Genomic DNA, 16,597 nt, shown 5'->3' on the forward strand with positions numbered 1-16,597 from the left:
ATGAGCATCAGGATAAGAGAAAATACGGCAAAGACAGGTGACATGCACTCCTGGTGAGGCTTGTAACACTTATTCTGTCTGTAATCAATAATTTTCACTTGCTGCTTTGGGCTACTTCTGCTCTGCAGTGAGGTTCAGTTGCAACGAACTGGCACAGACCCAGACCAGCTAAAAAAGTCCAGCTGCCAAACATGTTTTTTGTAGCTACAGAAAGAAGAAAGGAAAAAAACCCAAAGAGAGTGAGAGACAAGAGTGCATGAGAGAGAGAGAGATCAGAAGAGTCGAACACATTTGATCCAACATATGATACACAATTTGATTCCTGCTTCCACTGCCTGAACTCACGGGGCTCAAACTCAAGATTATTTGTCCTGACTTACATTTCAAAGGCACTTAAGAGATGTTTCATGTTAATCAATCCATTCCCAATAAACTCCCGATACTTGCAGTTTCAATTAAATGAGCAGAAATAGGAGAGCAAGTTAGTTTTGGCAGGTGAATAATACTGATTTATTCTTAGATTTGCTTGACTCCTCCTCCAACTCATTGGAGTATGTTGGCAAATACGCTTTAGGAGTAATAGCCCAGCTAATGTCCTCAGCCTTTCTCAGAAAGTCAGCACTGCCATAAGCTGCTTCTCCTGTCCACCATCCTCCCAGCTTTCTTAAATATCTTGAGATTCTCCTACACTTTGCAACTGCCACTCAATTCATGTTCCTCACAGAGTTATATAGGTGCTGGTGGCCTTCCTGCACTGAGCCCATGGGCACCACAACTGGGTGAATAAATGAAATGGAGAAGTCTCTTGGGCTCAGGAAATCTCAGGAGAACATTGGCTCCCTCTTGGAGGTGTCATATCTTTGAGTGTGTCATATCTTTGAGTATGTCATATATTTGACCTTTGGGACCTGCTAAAATTACGCAAATATTTTAAGTATTATACAAGCACCGAGATCCCTCTGAGAAATCTTGCTTACCTTGCAATGTCCCTCTATGCTACCTGGACAGTGGTTTTATGAAGGAAACCAACAGAATTAGAGTATAGGAAGCTTTGTTAACTGAGGATGACTTTTGAAAGAAACAAATGTACCATATTCTGTTTGTGGTTAAGGACTGAAAGCTTTATACATACTATTTAATCTTCTCACACAGGTTAGCCAGAAGAGGAAATGCACATACACTTGAGAACCCCGTGAAGATCTTCTGGAGAGGAAGAAAATAAAAGAAGACAGATGCATTAGTTCATAGAGTTGGCGTGGCTTGGGATATTCAATGTCAGTAAAGTCTGGACCTAAATAATGTATTTTCTGCCTAAAAAAAATAAACTGAAAACTCCAACGACTCCATTAAAGATGCTGCATGCCAGAGGATATAGACCTGACACACCAGTCAACTCAAGGATTTTGACTGAACATTTTACAAACCACCTGCTCTTGCTTTCAAAGAGCTGTAAAATTAGAAAGGAAGGAAGAAGTTCCTGTGAAACTGTCTCCTCTCACGTCCCCAAGTTACTTTTTACATTCTTTGTAAAAATTACTGCTCTCCTATTTGATAAACACGATGGCGTCTGGCACTTAGTGTGAAACTAGTGAAAACAATACATTGTGGGCCATGAGGCTTGTTTCTGCACGCTCAGGGAGGGGTGGATAAGCCAAAGGTGAGGAACACCCTGTCCTGGGTTGAGAGACACAGGACTAACTTTTCTTCTAATGCTGGGGAAAATTACACTTTTAGAAGACTCTAGTGTCTGAATTTGTGAAAATATTTACTTTATAGCCAGCCAGGCTCTGTGGGATTCAAGGTTCGTGTTTTCGAGCCTTGCCAGGGGCAGGGACAAGGAGGAGCAAGGCCTGGGCATTTGACCCGGGCTGGCCAACAGGAGTATTTCATACCATGAACATCACATCCAATATAAATTAGAAAAGTTTGCTGCGTAGGGGGCTCTCTCCCTTGATGGCGGCGGGTCCAGACAACTCCTTGCCCCGGTGCCGGAGCCCTGAGCCCTTCCCTTCCTCCTGAAGCCATTGCGCTCCCAGTGTCCGATACTTGCTATCCACTGCTGGGAGTGCACAGCTTCCTGCTGATATAGATGGCTGAGTATAATTTCTGTATATCTTCTATCAGTATTGGTACTTTAGTATTATTGGTTCTTTAGTATTATTGTTAATTATTTAGTCTTAGTCTATTAAATCTATTTATACTTCAACCCTTGTGTTTCTTTGTGTTCCCCGATTCCCCTTTCCGGGTGGGGAGGGGTCATCGGGTGATAGAATAATTGTCTAACGACAACAGATTGTTATGGGTTCTCTCAAACCATAACACACCCCCAAAGAAAGAAGAAATGGGAGGATCTGGCATGTGCATAGAAATGCCCTTGATTTTTTAATTAGATTTTTACCTGGAAATCTCATAACTAGATTTTATCTTGGCCAGACCTGTAAGATGTAAAAGACCGCTGCTGCTGGATAAACTCTTTCAACATTAGTAGACCATAGCCATGGGGCAATCCAGTTGAGGTTCCAGGTAGCCAGGAGGCTTCAGAAGCTAAACCAGACCTTCCTCATGAATGCTCAAGCTGCGCTGCATCAACCATCAAGCCCACAAATATGCTGCTCGTGCAGCTGCACTGTAAGTTGGGGTGGTCATTAGATGCTGAGGGCATTCAAGTGGTCTATAAATACAGAGGGCTAGTCGGCACGCACGCTAATTAACTGTATTCACTAAGGCTGCATTCAGCATGTAAATATGGACCAGAGGAGCCGATGGGCTTACTCATAATTTTATGCAAAGAGGGCTAATTATTTATATGGTGAGAGCACTTAGGAGCTCTGTCCTCGGACCAACTTCCTTTTGTTACACGCTTTATGTACACCAAGAAAAAAAAGATGGTTCTTGCCCTAATGAGATTATATCCCAAATCTAACATAAAATGGAAGACAAAGGTTGGATACAGCTCAGGAGAGGACAACAAAAGGTTATTAATCATCATGAAGGGCAGTAACCCCAGTGTATAAAGCTCTGAGTGACAAAGGAGGACTTTGAGGCAGCACTGCAGGGCAGTGAAGCAGTGGGGCCACAATGCACAGGCCAGTGCCCTGCAGCTCCAGGGAAGGCAGGAAGGAGCTTGCTTGGACAGCTAACAAGGAGTGATGGAGACGAGGGTCTCCCACTGCCCAGTGCAGGAGGTCAACCACAGATCTCAATGTGGAGAGGAGGGCTGGGGTGGTGAAGAGAGGATAGAGCCCCAAGTACAAAGATGGTAGCCAACATGTGCCCTGGTGGCTGAAGTGACCGAGCAGCAAGGTGGAGATGAAAAAGAGTGGTACCTTGTGGGGGAGACCTGCAGTGGAGGTAACAGTGCACTTTCTGAAGGATGCAATAGAGAAATCAAAGGAGAGGAACAAGGAGGAAAGTAGGGGAAGCAAGAGATGAGACAGCAGCAAAAACCCCACCAATTAACTCTCTTCAGCTCTATCCAACTCATTCAAATGACAAGGCTGGAGTCACACCATCTTGGAGGAGGCTATGAGGTGGAGGGGGTGTCTGTGGAATCAAAGGAGAAACCAGAATACAACCACAGAAGTGGATAGAAATGGCCAAAAGCAGCCAGGTAGTGGGGCTTTTCCTTGAGCCGAAAGACCAACCTGCTCCCACTCCTCTGGCTCCTGCTGCCCTGTGCTCTTCCCCATCCCTCCGTACCTCTGAATTTAAGCTCTCTGCCAGCCCGGCTGCTGCGGGGCTCCGTCCTGCAGCACGGCAGGGACACAGACCTCCTCTTTGCTCCCTGTGTGTGCTCATACATGCTCTCACGCATGTATGGCCAGGTAGGTAGAGAGCACCAGAGGTGCGCAAGCAGGATGCCAGCTTTTCTCGGAGAGCTTTGCAAACCTATGTACGCCTCTCCTGAAAAGAGGAAAGAAACCACTTCCCCCACCTCCTCCACGTAGGACTAATCCCAGTGCTGCCTGCAAAAGCGCTAGAGGCTCTTAAAGCTTTCCATCCAGCTAAGATTTGCAGTGTCTCCGTTTGAGCTGTCGGCTTTTCACTTCAGCCTAAGTCACAGCGTGCAAAGCTTTTGAAGTTAAGGCATCTGGAGCTGAAGTTGCACCAGGAAGACAAACTACAGGACTTGCAATAAATGAAAAAAATAAATGAAAGCTCCTTTCATTCTGCTCACAGGCTGCATTTAAAGTCTACTTACAGTTTCCTGTCTTTTTTCTCAGCTTGCAATTGGAAAATTGTTGCTGACTGGATCTCCATTAGTTTCAAAGGAAGACTATCCTGCAGCCCAAGAGACAGCCTAACTTTGCGGGGAACGGTTGGCACAATGGCACCCTGGAAGCGGTATGGGCCATGTCGACTTGGGCTTTGAGGACCAGCTGCAGCAGCATCCCGGAGCACAGAAGCCTCTGGCTACCCAGCCTAGGCGCCCCCACGGCACATGGGACAGTGACGTCCAGACGTAATGCTCCAGCTTTGCTTGGGGATGTGCGGGAGAGCAGCTCATCTGCTCTTTGAGGGTGTCTCGGGCTACTCTTAAAAGTCAGCAAGGATCACGGGGTTAAAAAAGGGGATAATTTTTACAAGTGCATGTGTAAGCAAGAGAGTGGGAGAGCACAGGTGAGAGCAGGTACCACAGGGCCCTTCCCAGCAGAGCCAGGCTACAAGGGCAGTATGTGGCTTTAGGAGGAGATGGGTTACTTGCCCCTGCATAACATGACCTGGGTGGGCAGGAGACTGCTTTATACACCCTTCCCACTTTTCCTGCTGCTGGGCTGTGAGCTGCAGGCACCACGTAGTCACGACAGGATTGCACGTGTGGTGCTTGCTCTCATTAAATGCTACAGTCATGACTCTATTTGTCATTCTTTTACTGCTACTGCTCAAAGATGCCTCTTAGTATCTTTTCCACCCATGAGAAAAGTTAGCACTAGAGGTGCTCACAGTGATTGATCACAGCAATATTTTATTCATTGCCTGTTAACATTCTCTAATGACGTTTCCGTAATTATTTTAATTGGCTTTACAAAAAAGAATAATAATGAGCCCCTAATGCTTGTTGGTGTTTGGTTTAAGCCAGTCGCTCACAGATGGCTCAGTACTTTTAATGAACGGAGACATTTATTAGATTTTTTTGCATTGTAGCCACTTTCACTGCATCTCTACATCTGGAAAACACCTTTTCTTTTTCCCATATCCACAATGATCCTAAGAAATGCCCAGTAAATACAACCCCCCTGGAAGCCAGACAGACCTCCCTTTCTCATTACCAACAGCCATAATCACGTCTCTCTTTTACGCAGTCACACACAGCTGCCAAGCAAAGATGGGGACAGCTAACTTGCAAGAACCTCTTCAGAAGGCTTTCAGGTTGGTCTCTTCTCCCAAGTCCCAGGCGATAGGACAAGAGGAAATGGCCTCAAGTTGCGCCAGGGGAGGTTCAGGTTGGATATTAGGAGAAATGTTTCCACGGAAAGGGTTATTGCACATTGGACTGGGCTGCCCAGGGCAGTGGTTGAGGCACCATCCCTGGAGGTATTTCAAAGACGGGTTGACATAGTGCTTAGAGACATGGTTTAGTGATGGTTTTGATCAGAGTTAGGTTGATGGTTGGACTAGATGATCTTAAAGGTCCCTTCCAACCTGGACAATTCTATGATTCTATGCAGCAGGGCAAAGGCAACCAAAATTGCAGAAATGGGAAGAATGAGCAGATATAATTTGACATTTCTGTCCAGCATGAGCCAGAGCATAAAAGAGGCCAGGTGAATGCTTTTCTCTCTCCATCAGTGTGGACGCAGAGATGTCCAGCCACAGCCAGGGCATTTCTGGATCCTCACCCACACCTTCGGCCAGACAACCCTCTCCCTGAGCGGTGAGAGCACCTCAGCTGCTTTGGCCCTTGCTTGTGTATGTGCCTGAGCGGGTGAACCATGATTTGGTAGCGTTCAGTTTGTGCAGGTGGTTTTCATACCATTTCATCACATGCTGCCACTCCAGGATATGGGGATTATGTGGGTGTGATACACACTGTGCTCACTGCTGGAGATCTTTTCTTGTGTTTCTTACTACGCTGTTTTTCTGGATTTGAAGTTAAATTAACCACAACTCAGCTTAAGGGGAAGTTGCGAGAAACCATAATGCTTCTAGAAATGTTGTTATTTTTAATTTTCTGGTTTTAAAATTACTTTCAACAAGGATCATTAAAGGGACATGCTAGCAATAACTGCAGGAGAGGGCCAACCAACTACATGATACTTGTTTTAATTTAAACTGACCTTATGTTATGGGTTTGGAAAGACATTGACTGGAGAAACCCAACTATAACCAAGGCTTCTAGCTGAGGTACAGTCTGCTCATCCCTCCTGCTCCTAAATAGGCAAGTAGGAGCAGAAAGAGGCCAAGGGCATTGCGGTACAGAGCAAGGGAGATAGAGGCGCACCAGGGCATCGAGCAGCTTTGAGGATACAGGAGAGTAGAGGCAAGCGGGAAGGAGACCCCGTTGATGCCAACTGTGCCACCCTACCCAGGAGAGACCGAAGGATGTGGCATGCATGGCCGCAGAGACCAGATGGGGAGGGATGCAGCCCGATGTGCCAAGGGTAGAATCACGAATGAAGAGAGCCCTGTGTCCTGGGAGGCAGCACCAACATCTCTTCATCCCTGCACCTGGGCTCAGGCTAACAGAGAGGACCTCCTTGAACTCAGAGCATCTCGCTGCAGGTGTTAACATTGGGACTTGCACCCGGGGAAAGAGGATTAGAAATTTCATGTAATTTGAGCGGAAATCTCAGGCCATCAGTAGCACAGCCCTGAAGAGGAAGGAAAATGAATAAGATCCTGCTGGTTGCTGTTCTGCTGGAGCTGAAAGCCGTCTCTCCAGCGCATTGTTTATTTCCCTGGCTTGGCAATTTGGCAATTGCCCAAAGGCTAATTAGGCACCTCAATTTTCACTTTTGTGACTAGCATCACAGTGAGGATTCAGGAAGAAGCAATATCAATAATTTCTTCCCAAACAGCAAAAACATTTGCTCTGCATTAAGTGCCTGAAGACAACTGGAGCAAACTCTATGGATGAGCTGACTCATACAAGTGAACCCAGCAGAATAAAAGCTACCCTTCCCTTCTCTGCTACCCTTTAGACATCCTCCATGAATCTTAAAACTGGAGGAGGTGGAAAGATTTCAGATCCCAGTTTTCAAGTTTAGAGGGAAAAGCAACCTCTCAAAAATAAAGGAAAAAATACACAGAGCTTGCATTCAGGCCACTGCTTGAGTTTCAGACAACCCCAAAGTGCAGTAAGTCACCACGCTCCGAGGCAGTGGCTCGGTTCAAGTGGCTCCCACTTACACATGGCTACAAGGGCAAGGCAGGGATGACAAAGGACAAGGGAGAAGCATGAAACAAGGAGGAGCAATAATAAACGCTGCAAGAAGTTGGAAGGCAGGAAGGAAGCTTCTCTGGATGGAAAAGTACTGAGTGGGAAATTCCCGCTTCTCGTAAAACACTCTAAATAAAATCTATGTCTGCTTGTATTTTGTTTTAAGGCTGGCTGCCTGAAAGGTGAGTTGGGGTAGTACAAGCAAGTGTCTCAACATGGAGCTGTACTACGGAGCTCACGGATTATATCCTCAGCTGCTGCATGAATTTCAGACACAAATTTATGTCTTGGATGGATACAGATGGTTATCGCTACTCTACAAGCAGTCTGCATTTTTCATGAGGCTTTTTCTGCTCTCCCCACACTCTCATATTTCCTCTCTGTTATCTCCCTCTCCTTCTTCCCAGTGTCACCTGACAGAGCAGATCCTATACCGGGTAGGAGTGAGTCAGCATTCAATTCAATGATGATTAGGCGGGTTTACAATTAGGCAAAATAAACGAGGACTCGCTCCTGATAAAATGCAGGTACAGTGTAAAACACCCTAACGCCACTGATTTCTTACCAGATCCTTGGAACTCTTCATCATTCTTTTTGCTTTCCTTATTGCAGTACTCAGCCCCACCTAGGAGAACGAGAACAAAACAAAACAAAAAAAATAAACAGAACAGATCAGCCTCACAGTAATCTACCAATTTTTCTCCCTATTTTCTACCTTTTTTTTTTAATATATCAGTCCCAGCACAAAAATGATGTATGAGTCCACAAACTCTTCATCAGTTACTTTTTATTGGATCAATTATCTGATCACCCCCTATGAAACTCCAATTGTGAGGGTTCATTTATTTTGCTTCAGGGCATCATTTATTTCCTAAGGAAAAGTCCAGATTGCTGAAAAAACTGAGATTCATCTCCTGCCTGCACCGCACGAGCTGCAGAGGACGGACTTCTTCAGTGACTCCTAACAAAGAACTCGTCCATTAGATGGTCAAAAGAGGGTTATGCGCGCGATGCTGGTCTGACTTGCTGCAGAAGGGCATAGAGGGAACATCTGGTCTTGCATGCATAAAGGGTGATTCTCAGCTAAGGTTCCCCTCAGCAGGGGAACAGCTGGTGCGTGAGAAGGTACAAAGCAGGGAATAGAGTTTGGAAGGCAAACCTTCTGCTGAGGATCTAGAAAGGTTCATAGAATCACAGAATCATAGAATGGTTAGAGTTGGAAGGGACCTTAAAGATCATCCAGTTCCAACCCCCCCTGCCATGGGCAGGGACACCTCCCACCAGACCAGGTTGCTCAAAGCCCCATCCAGCCTGGCCTTGAACACCTCCAGGGATGGGACAGCCACAGCTTCTCTGGGCAACCTGTTCCAGTGCTTCACCACCCTCACAGGAAAGAATTTCCTCCTAATATCTAACCTAAATCTCCCCTCTTCCAATTTAAAACCATTACCCCTTGTCCTGTCACTACACTTCCTGACAAAGAGTCCCTCTCCGGCTCTCCTGTAGGCTCCCTTCAGATACTGGAAGGCTGCTATGAGGTCTCCCTGGAGCCTTCCCTTCTCCAGGCTGAACAACCCCAGCTCTCTCAGCCTGTCTTCATAGGAGAGGTGCTCCAGCCCTCTGATCATCTTTGTGGCCCTCCACTGGACCCGTTCCAACAGGTCCGTGTCCTTCCTGTGCTGGGGACTCCAAAGCTGGACACAGTACTCCAGGTGGGGTCTCACCAGACCAGAGTAGAGGGGTAGAATCACCTCCCGTGACCTGCTGGCCACGCTTCTCTTGCTGCAGCCCAGGATGCGGTTGGCTTTCTGGGCTGCCAGCACACACTGCCGGCTCATGTTGAGCTTAGCTTAGCAATGTTGAGGTTAGGTTTTTATTCTGGAAATACCTGCCCTGGAGGGCAAGTTCTCACAGACAGGGGCAAGATCGTTTTTCTATTGGGTTCATGCAAATTTGTGTTGAAAAAGCATTTTGAGATTCTTCCAAAGTGAGATATACCTATACTTAATTAGAAAGGAAGAGTAGGAGAACCACTGCAAGAAAAGACCTTGGAAAGGCATCTTTATCAAAGGGAAACAGGTTGTCCACTGTAAGGCCATCGGTTACAACCGGTAACACCCTAAGAATTCCCCAAATGCCTTCCCCTTTACATGCATGCTCCTCAAAGGAGGAGAGGAAATTTTGTGCAAGGGGCACCAGCTGTGAATGTGAGTGACAGCCAGGGACCAGCGCTGCTGGCAGCAGGACAGACGTGCCATGCGTGGTGCAGCAGGGCTGTGGTCAAACGCACAGCGACCGCTGCTTACCACGACCAAGAACTGCTAAGGACTGCTGAGGTCCTGCTCTCAGCCCTGCCTTTAGGCTCTGCCATTGCAAAAACCTCAACGGGTACATTTTACAGGTCCACAGCCCTGGGTTCTGCCTGGCTGAATGCTGAGGCAGGGGGAAAAAGCAGGGACTGTATCTACACCCTGCTGTTAAGCGTTTATTCTGGCCTTAAGAAACGTGGCCCGGACCACAGCATAGAAGGACCACACTGATTTTCCTCCTACAAGGACTCTACCCAGTCATGGAGGTGAGGAGATGTCCCAGATATGCTCATGCAATCCAAAATGTTTAACAACCCTGATGAACGGCACTTTCTAAATTCAGCCACATCTTCCCGTAGGAAAAGAAGATCCCACAATGTCAATGAAAAAAAAAAAAAAAGCTAGTCACAGGAGTCTGGGAGGGTGGTTTAAGTTTTTTTTAAGGTTTAAGGTGCTATGGGATGGGTGCCCTGCTCACGAGACAGCCAGTTCTGAGTGCCCCTGAGACGAGATCAGCTTGCAGACTTGGGTGCAAACTTCAGGCAAGAGTATTTGGTTTTGACAGCTTAACACCAGCGTCCTCCCTTCTGCTGCTCCATTTTCGCTTTTGGAGGATATTTTTCCATTTCAGTGATGAAGATTCCCCTATGGTATCCTGCTTTTGTTAGGCTACCTTTGCAAACATCTGGGAGGCAGTATGTGTGTGATGGCCTCTCCTTCCCCTCAACATTCAGCATGAAGAAGGCTGACAATACTGCCCATTTCAGAAGGAATAACTACTTTTGTTCTGTAGGCTTTGAGGATTTTTTAAAAAAAAATAAATAAAAAAAAAGGAGATAAAAATCAATTATTTTATAAAATGTTTCAAATGGAAAGAAAATTCTGGTCAGCACTTTGTTTCTGATCAAAAATGGTTCGCAAGGACAAACTGTTCTGTCTGACGATGACCTTCCATCAGTCTCTCCTACAGCCCAGCCTAAGGACAGAACTCCTAGCTTCACACAAACTGGGTCCGAGGGCTCCGAGGTAAAGTTCAGCACAAGTTTATATTTATCTGGCAGGAACTACAGGAATTCAACACGGGGAAAAAAAAAGTATGCTTCGCCAAGTGGTAGTATTAAAGCATTTGGAAAAAATATCCCTCAAGTGATGGCACCTTACTGAACAGCGGGCACGCCAGCTTGGAATATTAAAGCAGCACATATTTGCATTTAAAGCAACCATTACCACCATTTTTTAATCGGAGATAAAATTTAGCATGTCATTGTAATTGATTTAGGCAGTGATCAAAGCAAATTAATTAACTGTGATATTCAAGGGTCAGAAATTTATAAGCAACAACATAAAGGGATAAGGAAGAATAAGAATAAGCAGCAAGGAACACAGACTTCTAAGTTATTATTATTATTGTTAATATATGTGTCACATTAATATATGTGTTTAATATATGTTTAATTCACTGTGTCAATAGTCTTATAAAAATCTGGATATATCTCGCAAATAGATGCGAGATGCTGGGAAGGAGCCAAGACGCTGTTTCCTATTTTCTTCCCCCTGGGCAACTGCTGTCCCCGAAACCAAACACGCATCTTGCATTTGCCACAGTTATGTTGTACCTTACCAGCTGCTGTCCTTTCTGCTATAAAATAAGTCAAGACTCAGATGAGGAAAATGGGTTAAAATGGAGTATGACGCATGAAAAATTCCCAGAGAGGTAAGATTCATCCATCTCCCTTTCTGCTGGGCAGGAGAGGAGAAAACCTTTCTCCCTCTCGGCAGCGGTGCGGGAGATGCACACACTTCAGACAGCTACAGCAACAGCACACCCAGAAAGCAGAAAAGAAGGGAGGAAAGGCTGAATTGCCCCTGTGTGTTGCAAATGCTCTCTCTGAAATGCAAAGGATGAGATCTCCTCCCATTGCAGAAGTTACTTCAGCCAGGCCTCCAGGGCGGGTTGTGGAGGACCGGCAGCTGGAACGCCCATCCGGGAGAGAAAAAACTCTTGGTTTTGTGGGTCACCTGTAATCCCTGGTTGATACCAGCACGTCAAGCCCGCTGCCAAAGGCCATACAGACCATACGACCCCTTTTGCTCTATCTTGGCCAGCAGGCAGCCTCTTCTCTTTCCCATGGAATGAAAGCCCCACATGGAAGGGGCTCCCTAGGCTCCATCAGCAGATGGACAGATGGAGATCTTGGGGAGCAGCCAGCCCCATTCGCCTGAATCCATGCAGCCCTGCTCTCCGGCAGTACACAAGATATCCATGCCATGGATGGGGTCGGGGCGGGGGGGTCACTGGGATTTCATTCACTGCCACCTTTCAATGCTCTCCACAGAGCCCATGTGTTCCCAGTAATGAATTTTTCACAAACAGATCTATTTCTCATCATAAAAAAAAATGCACAAACCAACTTTAATTGTCTCTCATTTATCATCCTTGTTAGCCAGCGCTTTCCCAGGAGAGCAGATATTTAGAAAACACTTTAACAGCTTTCCTTCTACCTCATTTTCGTCATCCTTTTACCAGGAGTATGCATACCAAGGTACCGAAACGATGCAGAGCTTGTTACACAGCACTGACAAAACTGGGATCTGTTCTACAACTCCCACCTTTCATCCTATCGAGGCTGTAAGGGGAATCTTTACGATTGCATGGGACTGCCAAACCAAACGTTATGAGCTCTGGGTCCAAAACAGGGACCTTCCTTGCAAGCCCAGATCTGAAATACACAAGGCCTGACTCAGTCCTTTCTCCTCCCAGGGCAATTACTCCGACTTCTTCTTGTTTTATGCTACTTGTTTCTTTTGGACTTGGACTCTGTGCTTTGGATGAAACGTTTTGATTCACTTTTTCTAGCTTGCCTCTGCAAAACACAGTCAGCATCCCCGACAAGTCCTCAGGCTTTTGTCTGCCAGCCTCCCACCCCAAATGCCGCTGTGTCCCTGGGTGGCCCCAGACTTGTTCTCAGAAGTCCTGCCTGGGGCATGTTCTGCATCAGTAGGACACCCTGCGAACCTTTCCACACTACTCTGTTTTCTTTGGGTTTATTTGGTGGGAGCTTGGGGTTGTGTGCTTTGGTTTTTTGGTAGGGGTTTTTTTTTTGCCTTTTATTTTCTGCCAATGAAAAGGAGAAGGGAAAATTGTGAGAAACAGGTGAAAGAGGAAGAACTAGTGCTAAAACTGTCCCTTCTGCTATCGCTCATCTACAGGTTGTTTCTCCAGTTCTGACTGCGGCAGGAACAGCTCTTATTTCAGTAGATTTTACCTATTTCCAAAAAGAAAGGCTAAAAGGAGGGCATCTTGCTCCCCAGGACCTAGCCTGCCTCCCAGATGTTTGCTTTACGGTCTGTGGTCTCAAAAGAAGGAAACGAGTCCCAGCCAGAAGGTCTACCTTTGGCTGGCAGCCTGCTCTCACTGCAGAAGTACTCCCGCCCCAGAGTTTGGTTCTGCCTCACCTCCCCGGGAAGAAGTTCACATTCTCACTGAAAAAGAGAGAGGAAAGGGAGAAAATAACGGGAGTACTTTTATTTTATGAAACCCCAAAAGGTTGCTTTTTTCCCAGCCAGAATTGGTTGGCTCCTACTTTGTCAAAGAGCAGGCTGGCAGCAGGAATGTCCATGAGGGATTTGGCTTTTGCTTTTTACAAAGTCAGTGAAAAGACTTGATAGAGGGGCCAGGAACCAGCATGACTGCTTGTGGCAGTGAAGCTTATTTTGGCAAGATAAAATGACATTAGCATAAATACGTATATTTTTGCTGACGTAAAATGCCTCCCAGCAAAATCCTACTACTGGAGATTAAGCTAAAGTCTGCAGCCACAAGGTCTCTAATAATCTGGAGCAGAAGAGTGATGGGGAGCAGAAGAGGCACTCTGAAAGGCAGAAAGAAGAGGACAAGCTCTTTCCAACACAGACCATTTAAGGTTGCCGGCAGCAGGACTCCAGCGCTGAAGTCGAGCTCTTATTCTGGCCCCAACAAAATCAATTAAAGTGTTGCCATTTAACTGAAGAGGCCAGCTGGCTTAAACAACCTAGAGACAAGCAGAGAAGAGTCTCCTGCAAACCTGCTTGCTCCTGGGCCCAGAAGGGGAGCTTGGTGGGCAGTGCCTAAACCCCCTCACCTTAGCCCTCCTCGCTTGCTGGGGGAATGTCCCTGTATCACAGAGCCTGGTGCAGAAAGCTCTCTGCCATGTGAGCTGCTGATGATCTTTTTTTGGCTAAAAAATATTCAGTCATTCTAAACCAGCTACCTTGGATACTTGTACCCACTGCCAGCATTTTGGAGCGGCTCTGCAGGCAACGTTGGAGTATCTGCTGTTGACGTAGGTTAAACCATGAAGCATATCACAGCAGGTCTAGATACTGCCGAGTTTATAGCTACCTGTGGTAAGCCTACACTTCTCACATGTCATATTATTTTCTTTCCTGATTGAAGGCAGTGTTGCTACCCTCATACTAAGGGTAGAGGAGAACCTCTTGTTGGGCAAGAAACATGTGGCGGGAGAGCCTACACATGCCCATCTACCTGCACTTCCAGTCCTGACCCCAGCTCTGCTCTGCGGGCCACTGGTGGCAATTAGGGGCTCCCAGGACCCCATCATGAGTGACAGCTGCTCACACAGCCGTGCCAATGATCCCAGGAGCAGCGAGTGCCCCTTCCACGCTTCCCCACCAACATCAGAGGTCCGTTCCTGAAACTGCCCACCAGCAGGACAGCCCAAGCCCCCACCACGGAGCCGCCCTCACCCGGGTTAGATGCTCTCCCCCTCCAGCTCCGTGCTGACAGCACTGCACTCCGTACGCACGCAGCAATATTTTTTATTCATAATAAGAGCCAAGTCCCCTATAATAATCACAGAGCACTAATGGCTCCAGGCAGGTTGGCGAAAAAAATTAATTTGGGCTAATTTGTCAGAGACCAGGGAAGTATGTGATAGAACACACGTATCGTTTACTCAGCTTGCAGCGTCTCCGTTATACAGATAGTTTGCAAGGTGTCTGGAGCAGGGGCTCTTTCTTCCTCGAGACACACAATCTCACTAGAGAGACGTCACAGAAACAGAACAAAATAAACTATTGACTAAAAAAGCGGCTACGTGTTGGTATCTGCCACCTTAAAGGCAATTAAAACGTGAACATTATACTGCCTTATAAGGGCAAGTAACTCTATATTTATTTTACTCCCTTCGCCAGTACCAATATGATACTAATTCTGAGAAAATGGGCATCCAAAAGTCTAAACGAATAAACAAAGTACCTGAAAATCAATAAAGTTGAACAAAACACTCATTAGTATTGAAGTCTTGTTCAAACACTTGGCAGGGGACTGAGCCAACATTTGCAGACTCATATAACTCAAGTGATCAATCAAATTACAAACCAAAGAAGCAAATGTGAGGTAAACTGCATTCTATGCATCTGTGTCTCTGACTGTATATTATTCTTTTTCACCCATAATTCATCTTCACTCGGTCTGACTTGTCACAGAGTTACCGTGGGCAATTTATCAACCACTTGAGCATGAAGTCTAAGTGCTGCTCTTCTCCCATCTCCCCCAGCCTCCTCACGCTGTCTCAGGGCACAAGACAAGCTAAAAAGGAGGGCACAGTTAGGGTAGAAAAACTGTTTTCTTGGCAGAGTTCCTTTATTCCCGGTAAGAAATAAATACACCTCGACAGAAAGGGATTTAACTACCACTTAGAAGGGAGAGGATTTGCTTGAGCTACTCACTCAGAGGGACAGTCTCCAGGCCATGTAAATGAGAGTCCAAATTTTGTTTAAAAAACAAAACCAAAAAAGCCCCATCTTCAGTTGTTTTCCTGGCAGAAAGTGCAGTCATTGGAACTGACGCTGGAGGCAGGAGTCAACAGCTTAGTCCCACACCTCCTCTGAGAGATGGGAAGAGCTAACCAAAGATTTAACCGCAACCCCATGAGTGGCAGCCTGTCCTCTCTAGTTGATAGGCCAAGCGTTTCACCACAGATCTAATTTCTGCAGGGAAGCCACCTCAGTTTAAATAGTCCCTCTCTCCAGACTCGTTAGCCTCACTCACTGTGCAGCCACGGAGAGTCCATCCCGCTCTTCAAGTGTAGGTCGCTGCCTGCATCCTCTTTCACTCCAAGAGGCACCTTGCACTTCTGCCACCAGCAGAAGTCAGGGTGCAGGGTGGTTTCTACTTCTTTTTATTCCCCCACAAAAGGAAGTAAGTCCATATGAAAATCTAACTCTCAGGCTGGCAGCGCGGTGGATGTGCAGCCACCATTGCTACAGCTCCTGCTGTCCTCCTGGGTGACCTGCTGCACTGGGGGATGGTGGAGCCTGACAGCCTTTGCTGTACTCTCACCTTTGCCTTCAGGACTCCTAACTTAGGAAAAAAAAAAGAAAAAATTAAAAAGAAAGGCCCCAAAGTCACTGACAGGGTCTCTGCCGCTCTTAAAAGTGCAGAGGAGGGAAAAAAACCATTCAATTTCCAGGGCAGAATGTCCTAGAGACTCACAAATGTTTGTGGGGTGAGTAAAGACCTGGCAATCATTAAGCGAGCTTGCAGTAGGGTAGCTCTGATGTACCTCGGGGAAGGATGGAAGGACCCATGGACTGTTTTACCAGACGGTTTTTTATCAGAGTTAGGTTGATGGTTGGACTAGATGATCTTAAAGGTCCCTTCCAACCTAGACGATTCTATGATTCTATGATTCAGATGCAGAATTTCTGAAGAAACTTGTTTGATGTTTAGGCAAAATCCTGGTTGAGTTGAGTTAGAGTGGGCCCTCTCTGCTGCCTGCCCTCATTCTCTTTCACCCCTGCCTGGCTGCACGCCCACGTATCTCTATGTTGGCATAGCATGGAACATAGTAGTCATAGGGGACACACACCTGCCATTAAACAAATGTTACTGCCACCTGTGGAA

General features: G+C 46.4%; 1 protein-coding gene across 1 annotated transcript in view; it reads right to left on the reverse strand.

Moving 5' to 3' along the window:
- AOAH (acyloxyacyl hydrolase) overlaps nucleotides 1-16,597 on the reverse strand; it is a 97,404-nt gene that overhangs the window by 54,640 nt on the left and 26,167 nt on the right. Inside the window, exons 6-7 of the mRNA XM_074150457.1 lie at nucleotides 7,947-8,006; nucleotides 1,133-1,203 (exon numbers count right to left, since the gene is read on the reverse strand). Of these exons, the coding sequence (XP_074006558.1) occupies nucleotides 1,133-1,203; nucleotides 7,947-8,006 (131 nt within the window). The remainder of the gene's footprint in view (nucleotides 1-1,132; nucleotides 1,204-7,946; nucleotides 8,007-16,597) is intronic.

This window comes from Numenius arquata, chromosome 7, assembly GCF_964106895.1.
Source record: "Numenius arquata chromosome 7, bNumArq3.hap1.1, whole genome shotgun sequence".
Classification (NCBI taxonomy): domain Eukaryota; kingdom Metazoa; phylum Chordata; class Aves; order Charadriiformes; family Scolopacidae; genus Numenius; species Numenius arquata.